At 47.3% G+C, this 24,397-nt stretch overlaps 1 protein-coding gene across 1 annotated transcript in view; it reads left to right on the plus strand.

Annotated features, from left to right (window-relative positions):
- Window positions 1-226: 226 nt before the first annotated feature.
- Window positions 227-24,397, plus strand: part of cacna2d4a (calcium channel, voltage-dependent, alpha 2/delta subunit 4a) — a 320,994-nt gene continuing 296,823 nt past the window's right edge. The window contains exons 1-6 of the mRNA XM_071331829.1: window positions 227-667; window positions 11,746-11,827; window positions 19,762-19,938; window positions 21,530-21,692; window positions 22,521-22,652; window positions 23,940-24,000. Coding sequence (XP_071187930.1) covers window positions 474-667; window positions 11,746-11,827; window positions 19,762-19,938; window positions 21,530-21,692; window positions 22,521-22,652; window positions 23,940-24,000 — 809 coding nt within the window. The 5' untranslated portion in view covers window positions 227-473. The remainder of the gene's footprint in view (window positions 668-11,745; window positions 11,828-19,761; window positions 19,939-21,529; window positions 21,693-22,520; window positions 22,653-23,939; window positions 24,001-24,397) is intronic.

Below are 24,397 nucleotides of genomic sequence, written 5' to 3' on the forward strand. Positions count from 1 at the left end.
TCTCCCTGACTTCCCGAGTCTCTCGGTAATATACAGACTCCTGCTGTCCTTGGATAACACTGTCAGGTCCTCCTTCTCCCTGACTTCCTGAGTCTCTAGGTAATATACAGACTCCTGCTGCTGTCCTTGGACAACACTGTCAGGTCCTCCTTCTCCCTGACTTCCTGAGTCTCTAGGTAATATACAGACTCCTGCTGTCCTTGGATAACACTGTCAGGTCCTCCTTCTCCCTGACTTCCTGAGTCTCTAGGTAATATACAGACTCCTGCTGTCCTTGGACAACACTGTCAGGTCCTCCTTCTCCCTGACTTCCTGAGTCTCTAGGTAATATACAGACTCCTGCTGTCCTTGGACAACACTGTCAGGTCCTCCTTCTCCCTGACTTCCTGAGTCTCTAGGTAATATACAGACTCCTGCTGGGTTATTGTTTGTTTGAATACAGTATATAAAACCCAGTGGGTCGACCCCTGCAGATGCTGTCAGAGGGGTCGTCAGCGACCGTAGCGATGCGTCGTCGGAACGCCGGCGGTTGGAACGTTGGCGTCGGTGCCGGGATGCGGGGGCGGAAGAGGCGTGCCGGGATGACACGGATCATCACCCTGTGGATTATCTGGGCCAGCTGGCTCTGCTTGACGGCCAACGCACAGATGAAGATACCGCCCGAAACGTGAGTACCCTAATCATGGCCTCACCCAAAACACGTGGACCTCACAGCCCTCTTGCACTGTCAGTAGAGTAGTACTGTAAACCTATAGCTCATGGTACTGTACCCATCACTGTCCCCTATACACTGTCAGTGGAATAGTACTGTACCCATCACTGTCCCCTATACACTGTCAGTAGAGTAGTACTGTAAACCTATAGCTCATGGTACTGTACCCATCACTGTCCCCTATACACTGTCAGTGGAATAGTACTGTACCCATCACTGTCCCCTATTCACTGTCAGTAGAATAGTACTGTACCCATCACTGTCCCCTATACACTGTCAGTAGAATAGTACTGTAAACCTATAGCTCATGGTACTGTACCCATCACTGTCCCCTATACACTGTCAGTGGAATAGTACTGTACCCATCACTGTCCCCTATACACTGTCAGTAGAATAGTACTGTACCCATCACTGTCCCCTATTCACTGTCAGTAGAACAATAGTGTGTACCTATAGTTCATGGTACTGTACCCATCACTGTCCCCTATACACTGTCAGTAGAGTAGTACTGTACCCATCACTGTCCCCTATTCACTGTCAGTAGAATAGTACTGTACCCATCACTGTCCCCTATTCACTGTCAGTAGAATAGTACTGTACCCATCACTGTCCCCTATTCACTGTCAGTAGAACAATAGTGTGTACCTATAGTTCATGGTACTGTACCCATCACTGTCCCCTATACACTGTCAGTAGAATAGTACTGTACCCATCACTGTCCCCTATTCACTGTCAGTAGAATAGTACTGTACCCATCACTGTCCCCTATACACTGTCAGTAGAGTAGTACTGTACCCATCACTGTCCCCTATTCACTGTCAGTAGAGTAGTACTGTACCCATCACTGTCCCCTATTCACTGTCAGTAGAGTAGTACTGTACCCATCACTGTCCCCTATTCACTGTCAGTAGAGTAGTACTGTACCCATCACTGTCCCCTATTCACTGTCAGTAGAATAGTACTGTACCCATCACTGTCCCCTATTCACTGTCAGTAGAGTAGTACTGTACCCATCACTGTCCCCTATACACTGTCAGTAGAATAGTACTGTACCCATCACTGTCCCCTATACACTGTCAGTAGAGTAGTACTGTACCCATCACTGTCCCCTATTCACTGTCAGTAGAATAGTACTGTACCCATCACTGTCCCCTATTCACTGTCAGTAGAATAGTACTGTACCCATCACTGTCCCCTATTCACTGTCAGTAGAATAGTACTGTACCCATCACTGTCCCCTATTCACTGTCAGTAGAATAGTACTGTACCCATCACTGTCCCCTATACACTGTCAGTAGAATAGTACTGTACCCATCACTGTCCCCTATTCACTGTCAGTAGAATAGTACTGTACCCATCACTGTCCCCTATACACTGTCAGTAGAAGAGTACTGTACCCATCACTGTCCCCTATTCACTGTCAGTAGAATAGTACTGTACCCATCACTGTCCCCTATACACTGTCAGTAGAATAGTACTGTACCCATCACTGTCCCCTATACACTGTCAGTAGAATAGTACTGTACCCATCACTGTCCCCTATACACTGTCAGTAGAATAGTACTGTACCCATCACTGTCCCCTATACACTGTCAGTAGAATAGTACTGTACCCATCACTGTCCCCTATTCACTGTCAGTAGAATAGTACTGTACCCATCACTGTCCCCTATTCACTGTCAGTAGAATAGTACTGTACCCATCACTGTCCCCTATTCACTGTCAGTAGAATAGTACTGTACCCATCACTGTCCCCTATACACTGTCAGTAGAATAGTACTGTACCCATCACTGTCCCCTATACACTGTCAGTAGAATAGTACTGTACCCATCACTGTCCCCTATACACTGTCAGTAGAATAGTACTGTACCCATCACTGTCCCCTATACACTGTCAGTAGAATAGTACTGTACCCATCACTGTCCCCTATACACTGTCAGTAGAATAGTACTGTACCCATCACTGTCCCCTATTCACTGTCAGTAGAATAGTACTGTACCCATCACTGTCCCCTATTCACTGTCAGTAGAATAGTACTGTACCCATCACTGTCCCCTATACACTGTCAGTAGAATAGTACTGTACCCATCACTGTCCCCTATACACTGTCAGTAGAATAGTACTGTACCCATCACTGTCCCCTATTCACTGTCAGTAGAATAGTACTGTACCCATCACTGTCCCCTATTCACTGTCAGTAGAATAGTACTGTACCCATCACTGTCCCCTATTCACTGTCAGTAGAATAGTACTGTACCCATCACTGTCCCCTATTCACTGTCAGTAGAATAGTACTGTACCCATCACTGTCCCCTATTCACTGTCAGTAGAATAGTACTGTATATCTATAGCTCATGGTACTGTACCCATCACTGTCCCCTATACACTGTCAGTAGAATAGTACTGTATATCTATAGCTCATGGTACTGTACCCATCACTGTCCCCTATACACTGTCAGTAGAATAGTACTGTACCCATCACTGTCCCCTATACACTGTCAGTAGAATAGTACTGTACCCATCACTGTCCCCTATACACTGTCAGTAGAATAGTACTGTACCCATCACTGTCCCCTATACACTGTCAGTAGAATAGTACTGTACCCATCACTGTCCCCTATACACTGTCAGTAGAATAGTACTGTACCCATCACTGTCCCCTATACACTGTCAGTAGAATAGTACTGTACCCATCACTGTCCCCTATTCACTGTCAGTAGAATAGTACTGTACCCATCACTGTCCCCTATACACTGTCAGTAGAATAGTACTGTACCCATCACTGTCCCCTATACACTGTCAGTAGAATAGTACTGTACCCATCACTGTCCCCTATACACTGTCAGTAGAATAGTACTGTACCCATCACTGTCCCCTATACACTGTCAGTAGAATAGTACTGTACCCATCACTGTCCCCTATACACTGTCAGTAGAATAGTACTGTACCCATCACTGTCCCCTATACACTGTCAGTAGAATAGTACTGTACCCATCACTGTCCCCTATTCACTGTCAGTAGAATAGTACTGTACCCATCACTGTCCCCTATTCACTGTCAGTAGAATAGTACTGTACCCATCACTGTCCCCTATTCACTGTCAGTAGAATAGTACTGTACCCATCACTGTCCCCTATTCACTGTCAGTAGAATAGTACTGTACCCATCACTGTCCCCTATACACTGTCAGTAGAATAGTACTGTACCCATCACTGTCCCCTATACACTGTCAGTAGAGTAGTACTGTACCCATCACTGTCCCCTATACACTGTCAGTAGAATAGTACTGTACCCATCACTGTCCCCTATTCACTGTCAGTAGAATAGTACTGTAAACCTATAGCTCATGGTACTGTACCCATCACTGTCCCCTATACACTGTCAGTAGAATAGTACTGTACCCATCACTGTCCCCTATACACTGTCAGTAGAATAGTACTGTACCCATCACTGTCCCCTATTCACTGTCAGTAGAATAGTACTGTACCCATCACTGTCCCCTATTCACTGTCAGTAGAATAGTACTGTACCCATCACTGTCCCCTATTCACTGTCAGTAGAATAGTACTGTACCCATCACTGTCCCCTATTCACTGTCAGTAGAATAGTACTGTACCCATCACTGTCCCCTATTCACTGTCAGTAGAATAGTACTGTATATCTATAGCTCATGGTACTGTACCCATCACTGTCCCCTATACACTGTCAGTAGAATAGTACTGTACCCATCACTGTCCCCTATACACTGTCAGTAGAATAGTACTGTATATCTATAGCTCATGGTACTGTACCCATCACTGTCCCCTATACACTGTCAGTAGAATAGTACTGTACCCATCACTGTCCCCTATTCACTGTCAGTAGAATAGTACTGTACCCATCACTGTCCCCTATACACTGTCAGTAGAATAGTACTGTATATCTATAGCTGTGTGGACAAATCCCAGTTTCCTGCGTTACGTAAACGGTTGGGGAAAAGTTGGAGTTGGTTGAATATTTTTTTCTCTCCATTTAATCGCAAAACAATTAATTGTATGATGACGTTGAATCAAAGTGGGAAAACTGATTCGATTAGCAAAAAGTCATTAACCTAAGGGAAATTCGTATTTTTTTCATCCAACTTTTAACCTAAATCCAATGACATGGCAACATGTTGATTTCGTGTTGAATTCACGTCAGTTGACAACTAAAACAAATGTCAATCAAAACTCGATGTTGAAATGACGTCTGTCCCCAGTGTGACATTCCTGTTCTTTCTCTGTGCCAGTCCGTCTCGTGACAATTTTTGGTGGACCAGGCCAAATCCTGACATCCTGACTCCTGGTGTGGATTTAACAGACCAGTTGGATCCTATACTAACCCATAAGCCTCTAACATTGCTTATCCTGCCCTTCCCTCTTCACCTTACAAAGGATACTGTATGTCACGGTACTGTAGTCAGGCAGAACAGTCCCAGCGGGACACAGACAGAGCAGCGGTGCATTACATCACCCTTTACATAAAGACAATGACTGCTGCCAGTAGTTGATCACTACATCTCTATGTAATGACCTTTGACCTTACCATGAAGATTGTAAAAAAAAGGCTGTCTCACTTATTAGGGAGGATAGGTCACAGCACCATAGTTAGAACGACGAGAACATCACACGGCCCGAACAGCAGTGCACCTTGGGACGGCAGGTAGCCTAGTGGTTAGAGGGACGGCAGGTAGCCTAGTGGTTAGAGGGGCGGCAGGTAGCCTAGTGGTTAGAGGGGCGGCAGGTAGCCTAGTGGTTAGAGGGGCGGCAGGTAGCCTAGTGGTTAGAGGGGCGGCAGGTAGCCTAGTGGTTAGAGGGGCGGCAGGTAGCCTAGTGGTTAGAGGGGCGGCAAGTAGCCTAGTGGTTAGAGGGGCGGCAGGTAGTCTAGTGGTTAGAGGGGCGGCAGGTAGCCTAGTGGTTAGAGGGGCGGCAGGTAGCCTAGTGGTTAGAGGGGCGGCAGGTAGCCTAGTGGTTAGAGGGGCGGCAGGTAGCCTAGTGGTTAGAGGGGCGGCAGGTAGCCTAGTGGTTAGAGGGGCGGCAGGTAGCCTAGTGGTTAGAGGGGCGGCAGGTAGCCTAGTGGTTAGAGGGGCGGCAGGTAGCCTAGTGGTTAGAGGGGCGGCAGGTAGCCTAGTGGTTAGAGGGGCGGCAGGTAGCCTAGTGGTTAGAGGTGCGGCAGGTAGCCTAGTGGTTAGAGGGGCGGCAGGTAGCCTAGTGGTTAGAGGGGCGGCAGGTAGCCTAGTGGTTAGAGGGGCGGCAGGTAGCCTAGTGGTTAGAGGGGCGGCAGGTAGCCTAGTGGTTAGAGGGGCGGCAGGTAGCCTAGTGGTTAGAGGGGCGGCAGGTAGCCTAGTGGTTAGAGGGGCGGCAGGTAGCCTAGTGGTTAGAGGGGCGGCAGGTAGCCTAGTGGTTAGAGGGGCGGCAGGTAGCCTAGTGGTTAGAGGGGCGGCAGGTAGCCTAGTGGTTAGAGGGGCGGCAGGTAGCCTAGTGGTTAGAGGGGCGGCAGGTAGCCTAGTGGTTAGAGGGGCGGCAGGTAGCCTAGTGGTTAGAGGGGCGGCAGGTAGCCTAGTGGTTAGAGCAGGTAGCCTAGTGGTTAGAGGGGCGGCAGGTAGCCTAGTGGTTAGAGCAGGTAGCCTAGTGGTTAGAGGGGCGGCAGGTAGCCTAGTGGTCTGTTCCCCCAGCTCACCTCTCTAACCCCCATCTGTCCCCCAGCTCACCTCTTTAACCCCCATCTGTTCCCCAGCTCACCTCTCTAACCCCCATCTGTCCCCCAGCTCACCTCTTTAACCCCCATCTGTTCCCCAGCTCACCTCTCTAACCCCCATCTGTTCCCCAGCTCACCTCTCTAACCCCCATCTGTTCCCCCAGCTCACCTCTCTAACCCCCATCTGTTCCCCCAGCTCACCTCTCTAACCCCCATCTGTCCCCCAGCTCACCTCTCTAACCCCCATCTGTCCCCAGCTCACCTCTCTAACCCCCATCTGTCCCCCAGCTCACCTCTCTAACCCCCATCTGTCCCCCAGCTCACCTCTCTAACCCCCATCTGTTCCTCAGCTCACCTCTCTAACCCCCATCTGTCCCCCAGCTCACCTCTCTAACCCCCATCTGTCCCCCAGCTCACCTCTTTAACCCCCATCTGTTCCCCAGCTCACCTCTCTAACCCCCATCTGTCCCCCAGCTCACCTCTTTAAACCCCATCTGTTCCCCAGCTCACCTCTCTAACCCCCATCTGTTCCCCAGCTCACCTCTCTAACCCCCATCTGTTCCCCCAGCTCACCTCTCTAACCCCCATCTGTTCCCCCAGCTCACCTCTCTAACCCCCATCTGTCCCCCAGCTCACCTCTCTAACCCCCATCTGTCCCCAGCTCACCTCTCTAACCCCCATCTGTCCCCCAGCACACCTCTCTAACCCCCATCTGTCCCCCAGCTCACCTCTCTAACCCCCATCTGTTCCCCAGCTCACCTCTCTAACCCCCATCTGTCCCCCAGCTCACCTCTCTAACCCCCATCTGTCCCCCAGCTCACCTCTCTAACCCCCATCTGTCCCCCAGCTCACCTCTCTAACCCCCATCTGTTCCCCAGCTCACCTCTCTAACCCCCATCTGTTCCCCAGCTCACCTCTCTAACCCCCATCTGTCCCCCAGCTCACCTCTCTAACCCCCATCTGTTCCCCAGCTCACCTCTCTAACCCCCATCTGTCCCCCAGCTCACCTCTCTAACCCCCATCTGTTCCCCCAGCTCACCTCTCTAACCCCCATCTGTCCCCCAGCTCACCTCTCTAACCCCCATCTGTTCCCCCAGCTCACCTCTCTAACCCCCATCTGTTCCCCAGCTCACCTCTCTAACTAAGACTAGAGAAGAGCCTAGAGAGGAGACTAGAGAGGAGACTAGAGAGGAGACTAGAGAGGAACCTAGAGAGGAGACTAGAGAGGAGACTAGAGAGGAGACTAGGAAGGAACCTAAAGAGGAGACTGGAGAGGAGACTAGAGAGGAACCTAGAGAGGAGACTAGAGAGGAACCTAGAGAGGAGACTAGAGAGGAGACTAGAGAGGAGACTAGAGAGGAGACTAGAGAGGAGACTAGGAAGGAACCTAGAGAGGAGACTAGAGAGGAGACTAGAGAGGAGACTAGAGAGGAACCTAGAGAGGAGACTAGAGAGGAGACTAGAGAGGAACCTAGAGAGGAGACTAGAGAGGAGACTAGAGAGGAGACTAGAGAGGAGACTAGAGAGGAGACTAGAGAGGAGACTAGGAAGGAACCTAGAGAGGAGACTGGAGAGGAGACTAGAGAGGAGACTAGAGAGGAGACTAGAGAGGAGACTAGAGAGGAGACTAGGGAGGAACCTAGAGAGGAGACTGGAGAGGAGACTAGAGAGGAGACTAGAGAGTAACCTAGAGAGGAGACTAGAGAGGAGACTAGAGAGGAGACTAGAGAGGAACCTAGAGAGGAGACTAGAGAGGAGACTAGAGAGGAGACTGGAGAGGAACCTAGAGAGGAGACTAGAGAGGAGACTAGAGAGGAACCTAGAGAGGAGACTAGAGAGGAGACTAGAGAGGAACCTAGAGAGGAACCTAGAGAGGAACCTAGAGAGGAGACTAGAGAGGAGACTAGAGAGGAGACTAGAGAGGAGACTAGAGAGGAACCTAGAGAGGAGACTAGAGAGGAGACTAGAGAGGAGACTGGAGAGGAACCTAGAGAGGAGACTAAAGAGGAGACTAGAGAGGAGACTGGAGAGGAGACTAGAGAGGAGACTAGGAAGGAACCTAGAGAGGAGACTAGAGAGGAGACTAGGAAGGAACCTAGAGAGGAGACTAGAGAGGAGACTAGAGAGGAGACTAGAGAGGAACCTAGAGAGGAGACTAGAGAGGAGACTAGAGAGGAGACTGGAGAGGAGACTAGAGAGGAACCTAGAGAGGAGACTAGAGAGGAGACTAGAGAGGAGACTGGAGAGGAGACTAGAGAGGAGACTAGGAAGGAACCTAGAGAGGAGACTAGAGAGGAGACTAGGAAGGAACCTAGAGAGGAGACTAGAGAGGAGACTAGAGAGGAGACTAGAGAGGAACCTAGAGAGGAGACTAGAGAGGAGACTAGAGAGGAGACTGGAGAGGAGACTAGAGAGGAGACTAGAGAGGAGACTAGGAAGGAACCTAGAGAGGAGACTAGAGAGGAGACTAGAGAGGAGACTAGAGAGGAGCCTAGAGAGGAGACTAGAGAGGAAACTAGAGAGGAGACTAGAGAGGAGACTAGAGAGGAGACTAGGAAGGAACCTAGAGAGGAGACTAGAGAGGAGACTAGGAAGGAACCTAGAGAGGAGACTAGAGAGGAGACTAGAGAGGAGACTAGGAAGGAACCTAGAGAGGAGACTGGAGAGGAGACTAGAGAGGAACCTAGAGAGGAGACTAGAGAGGAGACTAGAGAGGAACCTAGAGAGGAGACTAGAGAGGAACCTAGAGAGGAGACTAGAGAGGAACCTAGAGAGGAGACTAGAGAGGAGACTAGAGAGGAGACTAGGAAGGAACCTAGAGAGGAGACTAGAGAGGAGACTAGAGAGGAACCTAGAGAGGAGACTAGAGAGGAGACTAGAGAGGAACCTAGAGAGGAGACTAGAGAGGAGATTAGAGAGGAGACTAGAGAGGAGACTAGAGAGGAGACTAGAGAGGAGACTAGGAAGGAACCTAGAGAGGAGACTAGAGAGGAGACTAGAGAGGAACCTAGAGAGGAACCTAGAGAGGAACCTAGAGAGGAGACTAGAGAGGAACCTAGAGAGGAGACTAGAGAGGAACCTAGAGAGGAACCTAGAGAGGAGACTAGAGAGGAGACTAGAGAGGAGACTAGAGAGGAGACTAGAGAGGAACCTAGAGACGAGACTAGAGAGGAGACTAGAGAGGAGACTAGAGAGGAACCGAGAGACGAGACTAGAGAGGAGACTGGAGAGGAACCTAGAGAGGAGACTAGAGAGGAACCTAGAGACGAGACTGGAGAGGAGACTAGAGAGGAGACTAAAGAGGAACCTAGAGACGAGACTAGAGAGGAGACTAGAGACGAGACTAGAGAGGAGACTAGAGAGGAGACTAGAGAGGAACCTAGAGAGGAGACTAGAGAGGAACCTAGAGAGGAACCTAGAGAGGAGACTAGAGAGGAGACTAGAGAGGAGACTAGAGAGGAACCTAGAGAGGAGACTAGAGAGGAACCTAGAGAGGAACCTAGAGAGGAGACTAGAGAGGAGACTAGGAAGGAACCTAGAGAGGAGACTAGAGAGGAGACTAGAGAGGAGACTAGAGAGGAACCTAGAGAGGAGACTAGAGAGGAGACTAGAGAGGAGACTGGAGAGGAGACTAGAGAGGAGACTAGAGAGGAGACTAGGAAGGAACCTAGAGAGGAGACTAGAGAGGAGACTAGAGAGGAGACTAGAGAGGAGCCTAGAGAGGAGACTAGAGAGGAAACTAGAGAGGAGACTAGAGAGGAGACTAGAGAGGAGACTAGGAAGGAACCTAGAGAGGAGACTAGAGAGGAGACTAGGAAGGAACCTAGAGAGGAGACTAGAGAGGAGACTAGAGAGGAGACTAGGAAGGAACCTAGAGAGGAGACTGGAGAGGAGACTAGAGAGGAACCTAGAGAGGAGACTAGAGAGGAGACTAGAGAGGAACCTAGAGAGGAGACTAGAGAGGAACCTAGAGAGGAGACTAGAGAGGAACCTAGAGAGGAGACTAGAGAGGAGACTAGAGAGGAGACTAGGAAGGAACCTAGAGAGGAGACTAGAGAGGAGACTAGAGAGGAACCTAGAGAGGAGACTAGAGAGGAGACTAGAGAGGAACCTAGAGAGGAGACTAGAGAGGAGATTAGAGAGGAGACTAGAGAGGAGACTAGAGAGGAGACTAGAGAGGAGACTAGGAAGGAACCTAGAGAGGAGACTAGAGAGGAGACTAGAGAGGAACCTAGAGAGGAACCTAGAGAGGAACCTAGAGAGGAGACTAGAGAGGAACCTAGAGAGGAGACTAGAGAGGAACCTAGAGAGGAACCTCGAGAGGAGACTAGAGAGGAGAATAGAGAGGAGACCAGAGAGGAGACTAGAGAGGAACCTAGAGACGAGACTAGAGAGGAGACTAGAGAGGAGACTAGAGAGGAACCGAGAGACGAGACTAGAGAGGAGACTGGAGAGGAACCTAGAGAGGAGACTAGAGAGGAACCTAGAGACGAGATTGGAGAGGAGACTAGAGAGGAGACTAAAGAGGAACCTAGAGACGAGACTAGAGAGGAGACTAGAGACGAGACTAGAGAGGAGACTAGAGAGGAGACTAGAGAGGAACCTAGAGAGGAGACTAGAGAGGAACCTAGAGAGGAACCTAGAGAGGACACTAGAGAGGAGACTAGAGAGGAGACTAGAGAGGAACCTAGAGAGGAGACTAGAGAGGAACCTAGAGAGGAACCTAGAGAGGAGACTAGAGAGGAGACTAGAGAGGAACCTAGAGAGGAGACTAGAGAGGAACCTACAGACGAGACTAGAGAGGAGACTAGAGAGGAGACTAGAGAGGAACCGAGAGACGAGACTAGAGAGGAGACTGGAGAGGAACCTAGAGAGGAGACTAGAGAGGAACCTAGAGACGAGACTGGAGAGGAGACTAGAGAGGAGACTAAAGAGGAACCTAGAGACGAGACTAGAGAGGAGACTAGAGACGAGACTAGAGAGGAGACTAGAGGGGAGACTAGAGAGGAACCTAGAGAGGAGACTAGAGAGGAGACTGGAGAGGAACCTAGAGAGGAGACTAGAGAGGAACCTAGAGACGAGACTGGAGAGGAGACTAGAGAGGAGACTAGAGAGGAACCTAGAGAGGAGACTAGAGAGGAGACTAGTTGTGTTTTGAATAAATGAATTCTGAAGAACCAGGCAGGTGCTGTTGCCATGGACTACTAGAATAAATTGACAGTAAACTGAGCTTTTCTATTGGGCCAATTGTACTTGAATTGTATTTGTTTTTTTACAAAGCTTACAGTAATGTCCTGTATTTCCTTCCTGTTTTCCAGGGTTCAGCAATGGGCCGTCTCCTACGGAAAACAAATCATTGCTCTTTCAACAAAATACTCTGGTGCTCTTCTACTCCAAAAGGTAACCCAGAGAAATTGATTTAGAGATGGATGATTGAGGAGGAACTGTGTGTGTGTGTGTGTGTGTGTGTGCGTGTGTGTGTGTGTGTGTGTGTGTGTGTGTGTGTGTGTGTGTGTGTGTGTGTGCGTGCGTGCGTGCGTGCGTGCGTGCGTGCGTGCGTGCGTGCGTGCGTGCGTGCGTGCGTGCGTGCGTGGTGTGTGTTGAGGGGCTTCCCTGCAGGGTGAGCTCAGCCCTGAAATCAAAGAGAGAAGGGCAGCAAGATAACGACTTGTATGATCACTGCTGTTTGTGGACATTAAATGAAGACTGTGTTTGTTGTGGAGGAAATACTGGGGGTTTGGGAGGTCACGTTGATGAGATGTTCAACGCAGACGATATTAATTTGTATGTTTGTGTGAAATAGACAGAATAGACTTCTGTACTTTCATGCTATTAGTGTGGGGGGGGGGGGGGGTTGGCCTAATTACCCTCCTAGGTGTAAGTCCCAGCACTTCTCAGTAAATAGCACATGCTCTCTGTTCCCTAGCGACCCTGAAGACTACCCAGCAGGACCTGGCAACATCTGTCTGGCCTAACACACACACCGTAACACACACACCGTAACACACACACACACACCGTAACACACACACACCGTAACACACACACACCGTATCACACACACACCGTATCACACACACACACACCGTATCACACACACACACACACACACAACGTATCACACACACACCATATCACACACTCATATCTGTGCAGTCCCCCTCCCTAGTCTCTGAGCTCATGTTGTAGACAATGATCTGACTGGATGGAACAAAATATTATACTGGGGAATATAATGTGTCTTATTAACATTATACTGGGGAATATAATGTGTCTTATTAACATTATACTGGGGAATATAATGTGTCTTATTAACATTATACTGGGGAATATAATGTGTCTTATTAACATTATACTGGGGAATATAATGTGTCTTACTAACATTATATTGGGGAATATAATGTGTCTTATTAAAATTATACTGGGGAATATAATGTGTCTTATTAACATTATACTGGGGAATATAATGTGTCTTATTAACATTATATTGGGGAATATAATGTGTCTTATTAACATTATACTGGGGAATATAATGTGTCTTATTAACATTATATTGGGGAATATAATGTGTCTTAGTAACATTATACTGGGGAATATAATGTGTCTTATTAACATTATACTGGGGAATATAATGTGTCTTATTAACATTATACTGGGGAATATAATGTGTCTTATTAACATTATACTGGGGAATATAATGTGTCTTATTAACATTATACTGAGGAATATAATGTGTCTTATTAACATTATACTGAGGAATATAATGTGTCTTAACATTATACTGGGGAATATAATGTGTCTTATTAACATCATACTGGGGAATATAATGTGTCTTATTAACATCATACTGGGGAATATAATGTGTCTTATTAACATCATACTGGGGAATATAATGTGTCTTATTAACATTATACTGAGGAATATAATGTGTCTTATTAACGTCATACTGGGGAATATAATGTGTCTTATTAACATTATACTGGGGAATATAATGTGTCTTATTAACATTATATTGGGGAATATAATGTGTCTTATTAACATTATACTGGGGAATATAATGTGTCTTATTAACATTATACTGGGGAATATAATGTGTCTTATTAACATTATACTGGGGAATATAATGTGTCTTATTAACATTATACTGGGGAATATAATGTGTCTTATTAACATTATATTGGGGAATATAATGTGTCTTATTAACATTATACTGTGGAATATAATGTGTCTTATTAACATTATATTGGGGAATATAATGTGTCTTATTAACATTATACTGGGGAATATAATGTGTCTTATTAACATTATACTGGGGAATATAATGTGTCTTATTAACATTATACTGGGGAATATAATGTGTCTTATTAACATTATACTGGGGAATATAATGTGTCTTATTAACATTATACTGAGGAATATAATGTGTCTTATTAACATTATACTGAGGAATATAATGTGTCTTAACATTATACTGGGGAATATAATGTGTCTTATTAACATCATACTGGGGAATATAATGTGTCTTATTAACATCATACTGGGGAATATAATGTGTCTTATTAACATCATACTGGGGAATATAATGTGTCTTATTAACATTATACTGAGGAATATAATGTGTCTTATAAAGTCACTGTGGTTATGTTGACAGTAGGCTGCTCTGTCAGCGTTTATAAAGTCACTGTGGTTGTGTTGACAGTAGGCTGCTCTGTCAGCGTTTATAAAGTCACTGTGGTTGTGTTGACAGTAGGCTGCTCTGTCAGCGTTTATAAAGTCACTGTGGTTGTGTTGACAGTAGGCTGCTCTGTCAGCGTTTATAAAGTCACTGTGGTTGTGTTGACAGTAGGCTGCTCTGTCAGCGTTTATAAAGTCACTGTGGTTGTTGACAGTAGGCTGCTCTGTCAGCGTTTATAAAGTCACTGTGGTTGTGTTGACAGTAGGCTCCTCTGTCAGCGTTTATAAAATATTGGATGTTTGTTTTTTGCCTTTTCTTCCTCCCCTTCTTTCCAGGTCTCTGTGTGTGTGTGTGTGTGTGTGTGTGTGTGTGTGTGTGTGTGTGTGTGTGTGTGTGTGTGTGTGTGTGTGTGTGTGTGTGTGTGTGTGTGTGTGTGTGTGTGTGTGTGTGTGTGTGTGTGTGTGTGTGTGTGTGTGTGTGTGTGTGTGTGTGTGTGTGTGTGTGCGTGCCTGCGGCTGAGTCTATCTGCAGTTTCTATGTCTATATCTGTCATTTGGGGACAGAATAAAGTCCGGAGATGTGTCCCAAATTGCACCCTATTCCCTATGAAGTGCACTACTTTTGACCGGGACCCATGGAGTTCTGGTCAAAAGTAGTGCACTGCGTAGGGAATAGGGTGCCGTGTAGGACCAACGTCCTGGATTAACCCTGGACGACCTGGCTGACAGCTTAGTTTGATAGGAACACAATTCCCATCCATAGAGTCAGAGAACAGCACATACAATCATAACAGTATTTTAGTGACAGACGGGAAAGGCTCTGGTGGTTGAATAGACTTAGGCTTCCTCAGTCCTGCCCCCCCCCCCCCCCCCCGCTCTACCTGTCCTGCCACAGTCTGTGTGTTTACATTTGTTTATTTGACAGGGTTCATGTACAAAACATATTGTACCAGATTTTAGCTGCATAGCAAATTTTTTAGAACCCACAAGAGCGCAACACCATAATACACCATAATATGCCGCTTGTTTGAGCTTGGTAATGAGTAGATTTCTCATACACCACGTCGTACATACAGTATATGTTATTCTCATTAGCTTTGGAAAAGATCACTGTGAAAATTACAAGTTAAAACATTCACTTAATGAGTTTTATGCTACATCTTCATCATAAACATCATCATCTTCATCATAAACATCTTCATCATGAACAGCTTCATCATAAACATCTTCATCATATCCATCATCATCATCATGAACATCATCATTGTCATCATGAACAACATCATCTTCATCATAAACATCATCATCTTCATCATAATCTTTATCATAAACAGATCAATACTAAACTCATTATTCATGGCAAAGACGCCTGCATCTTCACACATGACTTCACTTGATAGTTAGTTGATTGATTACTGATTGGGGTTGTGTTTATTGATTGGTCTGTTGCTTGGTTGCTTGGGAAGCAACATTTGCTTTTCATTTCCGTTGCCGGGGGGGGATATGTGCTGCTCACTCAGCCACTGCCTCTATGATGCCCTCTTTTGACCATAAAGAGGCTGTATTTATGTTTATGGTGTTTGTACAAGACAGGTTAAGATAACATGGGACACACTGGGACGTTTTATCATTGTCTGAAAGGTTTCTATGTGTTTTTCCTTCCTGGTTACTTTGGAATGGAACTCTTCTACAATCAATATATGGTACAATTTCCGCTACTTAATCCACACGCACCTGCTTAAGCCTTAAGGCCTGCCTTCGCTTTATACTATTCTTCCCATGGCATTAAGGAGTACACCACTTCAGTCATTGGCTTTATCAATAAGTGCATCGAGGACGTCGTTCCCACAGTGACTGTACGTACCCTAACCAGAAGCCATGGATTACAGGCAACATTCGCACTGAGCTAAAGGGTAGAGCTGCCGCTTTCAAGGAGCGGGACTCTAACCCGGAAGCTTCTAAGAAATCCCACTATGCCCTCCGACGAACCATCAAACAGGCAAAGCATCAATACGAATTGTACTACACCGGCTCCGACACTCGTCCGATGTGGCAGGGCTTGCAAACTATTACAGACTACAAAGGGAAGCAGAGCCGAGAGCTGCCCAGTGACACGAGGGCTTGGGGGTAGAAGCTGTTTAGAAGTCTCTTGGACCTAGACTTGGCGCTCCGGTACCGCTTGCCGTGAGGTATCAGAGAGAACACTCTATGACTAGGGTGGCTGGGGTCTTTGACAATTTTTAGGGCCTTCCTCTGACACCGCCTGGTGTAGAGGTCCTGGATGGCAGGCAGCTTTGCCCCAGTGATGTACTGGGCCGTACGCACTACCCTCTGTAGTGCCTTACGGTCGGAGGCTGAGCAATTGCTGGACCAGTCAGTGATGCAACCAGTCAGGATGCGCTCGATGTTGCAGTTGTAGAACCTTTTGAGGATCTCAGGACCCATGCCAAATCTTTTTAGTTTCCTGAGGGGGAATAGGCTTTGTTGTGCCCTCTTCATGACTGTCTTGGTGTGTTTGGACCATTCTAGTTTGTTGTTGATGTGGACACCAAGGAATTTGAAGCTCTCAACCTGCTCCACTATAGCCCCGTCGATGAGAATGGGGACGTGCTCGGTGCTCCTTTTCCTGTAGTTCACAATCATTTCCTTAGTCTTGGTTACGTTGAGGGATAGGTTGTTATCCTGCCTGAGGTACTATTCCCTCTGATCCAGCCTGGGGTTCTATTCCCTCTGATCCAGTGATACAGCCTGGGGTTCTATTCCCTCTGATCCAGTGACACAGCCTGTGGTTCTATTCCCTCTGATCCAGTGATCCAGCCTTGGGTTCTATTCCCTCTGATCCAGTGATCCAGCCTTGGGTTCTATTCCCTCTGATCCAGTGATCCAGCCTGGGGTTCTATTCCCTCTGATCCAGCCTGGGGTTCTATTCCCACTGATCTAGCCTGGGGTTCTATTCCCTCTGATCCAGCCTGTGGTTCTATTCCCTCTGATCCAGTGATCCAGCCTGGGGTTCTATTCCTTCTGATCCTGTGATCCAGCCTGGGGTTCTATTCCCTCTGATCCTGTGATCCAGCCTGGGGTTCTATTCCCTCTGATCCAGTGATACAGCCTGGGGTTCTATTCCCTCAGATCCAGCCTGGGGTTCTATTCCCTCTGATCCAGTGATCCAGCCTGGGGTTCTATTCCCTCTGATCCAGCCTGGGGTTCTATTCCCACTGATCTAGCCTGGGGTTCTATTCCCTCTGATCTAGCCTGGGGTTCTATTCCCTCTGATCTAGCCTGGGGTTCTATTCCCTCTGATCCAGTGATCCAGCCTGGGGTTCTATTCCCTCTGATCCAGTGATCCAGCCTGGGGTTCTATTCCCTCTGATCCAGCCTGGGGTTCTATTCCCTCTGATCCAGCCTGGGGTTCTATTCCCTCTGATCCAGTGATCCAGCCTGGGGTTCTATTCCCTCTGATCCAGTGATCCAGCCTGGGGTTCTCTTCCCTCTGATCCAGCCTGGGGTTCTATTCCCTCTGATCCAGCCTGGGGTTCTATTCCCTCTGATCCAGTGATCCAGCCTGGGGTACTATTCCCTCTGATCCAGCCTGGGGTTCTATTCCCTCTGATCCAGTGATCCAGCCTGGGGTTCTATTCCCTCTGATCCAGTGATCCAGCCTGGGGTTCTATTCCCTCTGATCCAGCCTGAGGTACTATTCCCTCTGATCCAGTGATCCAGCCTGGGGTTCCATTCCCTCTGATCCAGCCTGGGGTTCTATTCCCTCTGATCCTGTGATCCAGCCTGGGGTTCTATTCCGTCTGATCCAGTGATACAGCCTGGGGTTCTATTCCCTCAGATCCAGCCTGGGGTTCTATTCCCTCTGATCCAGTGATCCAGCCTGGGGTTCTATTCCCTCTGATCCAGCCTGGGGTTCTATTCCCACTGATCTAGCCTGGGGTTCTATTCCCTCTGATCTAGCCTGGGGTTCTATTCCCTCTGATCCAGCCTGGGGTTCTATTCCCTGTGATCCAGCCTGGGGTTCTATTCCCTCTGATACAGCCTGGGGTTCTATTCCCTCTGATCCTGTGATCCAGCCTGGGGTTCTATTCCCTCTGATCCAGTGATACAGCCTGTGGTTCTATTCCCTCTGATCCAGCCTTGGGTTCTATTCCCTCTGATCCAGTGATCCAGCCTGGGGTTCTATTCCCTCTGATCCAGCCTGGGGTTCTATTCCCTCTGATCCAGTGATCCAGCCTGGGGTTCTATTCCCTCTGATCCAGTGATCCAGCCTGGGGTTCTATTCCCTCTGATCCAGTGATCCAGCCTGGGGTTCTATTCCCTCTGATCCAGTGATCCAGCCTGAGGCACTATTCCCTCTGATACAGCCTGGGGTTATATTCCCTCTGATACAGCCTGAGGTACTATTTCCTCTGATCCAGCATGAGGTTATATTCCCTCTGATCCAGTGATCCAGCCTGGGGTTCTATTCCCTCTGATCCAGCCTGGGGTTCTATTCCCTCTGATCCAGCATGAGGTTCTATTCCCTCTGATCCAGCATGATGTTCTATTCCCTCTGATCCAGTGATACAGCCTGGGGTTCTATTCCCTCTGATCCAGCCTGGGGTTCTATTCCCTCTGATCCAGCATGAGGTTCTATTCCCTCTGATCCAGCATGAGGTTCTATTCCCTCTGATCCAGTGATACAGCCTGGGGTACTATTCACTCCTGGATCAGGCCGGCCATTTCTGAGATACTGGAACTAGCACGCCTGGCACTGACGATCATACCACACTCAAAGTCCCTTAGGTCACTCGTTTTGCCCATTCTAACGTTTAATCGAATAGTAACTGAATGCCTTGATGCCTGTCTGCCTGCTTTATATAGCAAGCCACGGCAACGTGACTCACTGCTTGTAGGAGCGAACCATTTTCGTGAACGGGGGTTGTGTACCTAATAAACTGTCCACTGAGTGTATGTGTGTGTTTTAGTTAATGTTTTGGTATGTGAGGGGTGATGAGGGCAGAGGGTTTACATCATTGTCAAAGACTGACTGTGGTAAAAACAACAGGAGATGATTAACAGACTACTTTAATCCACCCAACAGCTGTTGAATAGTCCCCAGCTAAGACAACAGAGTCAGATAGCGGTTTGTCAAGGTTCTATTTAGAGATAAGCTCTATGTTCTCTAGCCAATCCAATACCAAGATCCATCTCTTCTCTGGCTGTTGTCATACAATACGTTACATCACTCCAGTGTTAATCTGCTAAATTGTAATTATTCGATTTATTGCCTACCTCATGCCTTTTGCACACATTGTATATAGATTCTCTTTTTTTTCTACCATGTTATTGACTTGTTTATTGTTTACTCCATGTGTAACTCTGTGTTGTCTGTTCACACTGCTATGCTTTATCTTGGCCAGGTCGCAGTTGCAAATGAGAACTTGTTCTCAACTAGCCTACCTGGTTAAATAAAGGTGAAATAAAATAAATAAATAAAAAACATGTGTCTCTTATGACAGCTCCCTTGTGGAAGTGGATTCAATCACAGACTTGAAAACACCTGAAAGATAACCAAATCTGCCAGTTCACCTGTGTAGTTAACAGGACTCTGATATCAGGGACCGTTTGTTTACTTAAACATGTTTATTAAGGGTATTTAACCCTTTCCTCTCCAGAAATACAAAGACGTTGAGCCCACGGTGAAGATGGAGGAGGTGGACGGAGAGGAACTGGTGAAGAAGTTTGCTGAGGAGATGGAGGGCATGCTGGGTAGGAAGATGAAGTCTGTCAAGAGACTGGCGGAGGCAGCGGAGGACGCTGATCTATACCACGAATTCAACGCTACCTTAGAGGTCAGTCACAGTGTAATCACACCACTGTGTTCCTCCTTACAAATACACTTTTTAAGGGCTTATCTTCGCTGTTGTTAAAAAGTAACCGATCGTCACAGACTGAGTAGGTATACAGTGCATTCAGAGGGTATTAAGACCTCTTGACTGAGTAGGTATACAGTGCATTCAGAGAGTATTAAGACCTCTTGACTGAGTAGGTATACAGTGCATTCAGAGGGTATTAAGACCTCTTGACTGAGTAGGTATACCGTGCATTCAGAGGGTATTAAGACCTCTTGACTGAGTAGGTATACCGTGCATTCAGAGGGTATTAAGACCTCTTGACTGAGTAGGTATACAGTGCATTCAGAGGGTATTAAGACCTCTTGACTGAGTAGGTATACAGTGCATTCAGAGGGTATTAAGACCTCTTGACTGAGTAGGTATACAGTGCATTCAGAGGGTATTAAGACCTCCTGACTTTTTCCACATTTTGTTACATTACAGCCTTATTCTAAAATAGATGATCTTTTTTTCCCCCTCAATCTACACACAATACCCCTTAATGACGTCACAATACCCCATAATGACATCACAATACCCCATAATGACAAAGCATAAACAGGTTTTTATAAATTTTTACAAATGTATAAAAAAAAATGTAATGGCAATATTACATTTACATAAGTATTCAGACCCTTCACTCAGTACTTTGTTGAAGCACCTTTGGCAGCGATTGCAGTCTTGAGTCTTCTTGGGTATGACGCTACAAGCTTGGCACACCTGTATTTGGGGAGTTTCTCCCATTCTCTGCAGATCCTCTCAAGCTCTGTCAGGTTGGATGGGGAGCGTCGCTGCACAGCTATTCTCAGGTCTCTCCAAAGATGTTCGATCGGATTCAAGTCCGGACTCTGGCTGGGCCACTCAAGGACATTGAAAGACTTGTCCCGAAGCTCCTCCTGCATTGTCTTGGCTGTGTGCTTAGGGTCGTTGTCCTGATGGAAGGTGAACCTTCACCCCAGTCTGAGGTCCTGAGTGCTCTGGAGCAGGTTTTCATCAAGGATCTCTCTTTACTTTGCTCCGTCCATCTTCCCCCTCAATCCTGACTAGTCTCCCTGTCCCTGCCGCTGAAAAACATCCCCACAGCTTCACCGTAGGCATGGTGCCAGGTTTCCTCCAGACATGACGCTTGGCATTCAGGCTAAAGAGTTTAATCTTGGTTTCATCAGACCAGAGAATTTTGTTTCTCATGCTCTGAGAGTCCTTTAGGTGCCTTTTGGCAATTTCGAAGCAGGCTGTCATGTGCCTTTTACTGATTTCTTTCTCCTCATCAGTCTGACTACAGTAACTCTGTGATTTTTCTCTCCTCTTCAGTCTTACTACAGTAACTCTGTGATTTCTCTCTCCTCTTCAGTCTGACTACAGTAACTCTGTGATTTCTCTATCCTCTTCAGTCTGACTACAGTAACTCTGTGATTTCTCTCTCCTCATCAGTCTGACTACACTAACTCTGTGATTTCTCTCTCCTCTTCAGTCTGACTACAGTAACTCTGTGATTTCTCTCTCCTCTTCAGTCTGACTACAGTAACTCTGTGATTTCTCTCCTCATCAGTTTGACTACTATAACTCTATGCTGATCAACTCAGTGGATAAAGATGGAAACGCTATCGAGCTGGGAGGAGAGTTTCCTCTGGAAGAGAATGAACACTTCAACAAGCTCCAGGTCAACACTCTGCAGAGCGACATACAGGTCCCCACCAACGTTTACAACAAAGGTCAGCTAGCGGTGGTTCATTAGGACAATGCCATGGTCTCTCAACACCAGCCAGGGTTTAGCTCCCTGTCTTTAGATGTTGGCTTTTTGCTCCACAGAATGAAAACCATTTGATGTTGTTCTCATTGCTGCTTCAGAGGCCTTAAAGGGAGGAATGTTCATCAGATACTAACTCTTTACCCTGTTCCTTCCCTCCCTCCCTCCCACACTCTCTCTCTCTCTCTGACCCTCTCTCACTCACTCACTCACTCTCTCACTCTCTCACTCTCTGACCCTCTCTCTCTCTCTCACTCTCTGACCCTCTCTCTCTCTCTCACTCTCTGACCCTCTCTCTCTCTCTCTCTCACTCTCTGACCCTCTCTCTCTCTCTCACTCTCTCTCTCACTCTCTGACCCTCTCTCACTCACTCACTCCCTCTCTCTCTCACTCTCTCTCTCACTCTCTGACCCTCTCTCACTCACTCACTCCCTCTCTCTCTCACTCTCTGACTCTCTCTCTCTCACTCACTCACTCACTCACTCCCTCTCTCTCTCTCACTCACTCACTCCCTCTTTCTCTCACTCTCTCTCTCACTCTCTGACCCTCTCTCACTCACTCACTCACTCACTCACTCCCTCTCTCTCTCTCGCTCTCTTGCTCACTCTCTCTCTCTCTCTCTCTCTCTCTCTCTCTCTCTCTCTCTCTCTCTCTCTCTCTCTCTCTCTCTCTCTCTCTCTCTCTCTCTCTCTCTCGCTCTCTCGCTCTCTCGCTCTCTCGCTCTCATTTCCTCCCTGTCCCTCTGCTTCTACTCCCCTCCCCTCTGTCTCCCTCCCTCCCTCGGTCTGGTCAGACCCTGGTATTCTAAACGGGGTGTACATGTCGGAGGCCCTGAACGATGTGTTTGTGGATAACTTCCAGAAGGACCCTACTCTAACCTGGCAGTACTTTGGCAGTGCCACTGGCTTCTTCAGACTCTACCCAGGTAACAACACACTCACACACGCACACACACGCCCCAGACAGACAGACCACAATACTGTACAGGCACGCACACGCCCCAGACAGACAGACAGACCCACAATACTGTACAGGAACGCACACGCCCCAGACAGACAGACAGACAGACCACAATACTGTACTGGCACGCACCCAGCAGACAGACAGACAGACCCACAGCACAAGTCCAACTCAGATAAATCTACAGATCAGCACTCCACACTGCAGCAGGCCAGCTGAACCCAGTAGCCTTGCTAACTGACAGCAGTTTTAATGGAGAATAGCAGTGTCTGTAGCTGAGTCTGTCAGGTCATTAGAGGTATAGTGGGACTCAGCTGTTCCAGTCTATAGCTGAGTCATTCAGGTCATTAGAGGTATAGTGGGACTCAGCTGTTCCAGTCTGTAGCTGAGTCTATCAGGTCATTAGAGGGACTCAGCTGTTCCAGTCTGTAGCTGAGTCTGTCAGGTCATTAGAGGTATAGTGGGACTCAGCTGTTCCAGTCTAGAGCTGAGTCTATCAGGTCATTAGAGGTATAGTGGGACTCAGCTGTTCCAGTCTATAGATGAGTCTATCAGGTCATTAGAGGTATAGTGGGACTCAGCTGTTCCAGTCTATAGCTGAGTCATTCAGGTCATTAGAGGGACTCAGCTGTTCCAGTCTATAGCTGAGTTTATCAGGTCATTAGAGGGACTCAGCTGTTCCAGTCTAAAGCTGAGTCTATCAGGTCATTAGAGGTATAGTGGGACTCAGCTGTTCCAGTCTATAGCTGAGTCATTCAGGTCATTAGAGGTATAGTGGGACTCAGCTGTTCCAGTCTATAGCTGAGTCTATCAGGTCATTAGAGGTATAGTGGGACTCAGCTGTTCCAGTCTATAGCTGAGTCATTCAGGTCATTAGAGGGACTCGGCTGTTCCAGTCTATAGCTGGGTCTATCAGGTCATTAGAGGTATAGTGGGACTCAGCTGTTCCAGTCTATAGCTGAGTCATTCAGGTCATTAGAGGTATAGTGGGACTCAGCTGTTCCAGTCTATAGCTGAGTCATTCAGGTCATTAGAGGTATAGTGGGACTCAGCTGTTCCAGTCTATAGCTGAGTCATTCAGGTCATTAGAGGGACTCAGCTGTTCCAGTCTATAGCTGAGTCATTCAGGTCATTAGAGGGACTCAGCTGTTCCAGTCTATAGCTGAGTCTATCAGGTCATCTGTACTGATAATTCAGCACTGTACCATATTGTGAGTTCACACCAGGCATTTCCAATACACCATTTCCACAGGCATCGCGTGGACCCCAGATGAAAATGGTGTCGTCACGTTTGACTGCAGGAACAGAAACTGGTGAGTTCCTATATATGCGTCCCAAATGGCACGCTATTCCCTACATAGGGCTCTGGTCAACAGTAGTGCACTATATAGGGAATGGGGCTCTGGTCTAAAGTAGTGCACTATATAGGGAATAGGGCCCTGGTCTAAAGTAGTGCACTATATAGGGAATAGGGCTCTGGTCTAAAGTAGTGCACTATGTAGGGAATAGGGCTCTGGTCTAAAGTAGTGCACTATATAGGGAATAGGGCCCTGGTCTAAAGTAGTGCACTCATAGGGAATAGGGTTGAATTTGGGGCATAGTGCAGCCCATGTCTGTCTGCCTGTCTGTCTTCCTGCTCTGAGAGCCTTTTTGTTAGGAGGAAAGAGGAAGTCATCTGGAAGTATGTCCTGTGTGAGCCTGTAGTAATGA

This window comes from Salvelinus alpinus, chromosome 11 (genome assembly GCF_045679555.1).
Source record: "Salvelinus alpinus chromosome 11, SLU_Salpinus.1, whole genome shotgun sequence".
Lineage (NCBI taxonomy): Eukaryota > Metazoa > Chordata > Actinopteri > Salmoniformes > Salmonidae > Salvelinus > Salvelinus alpinus.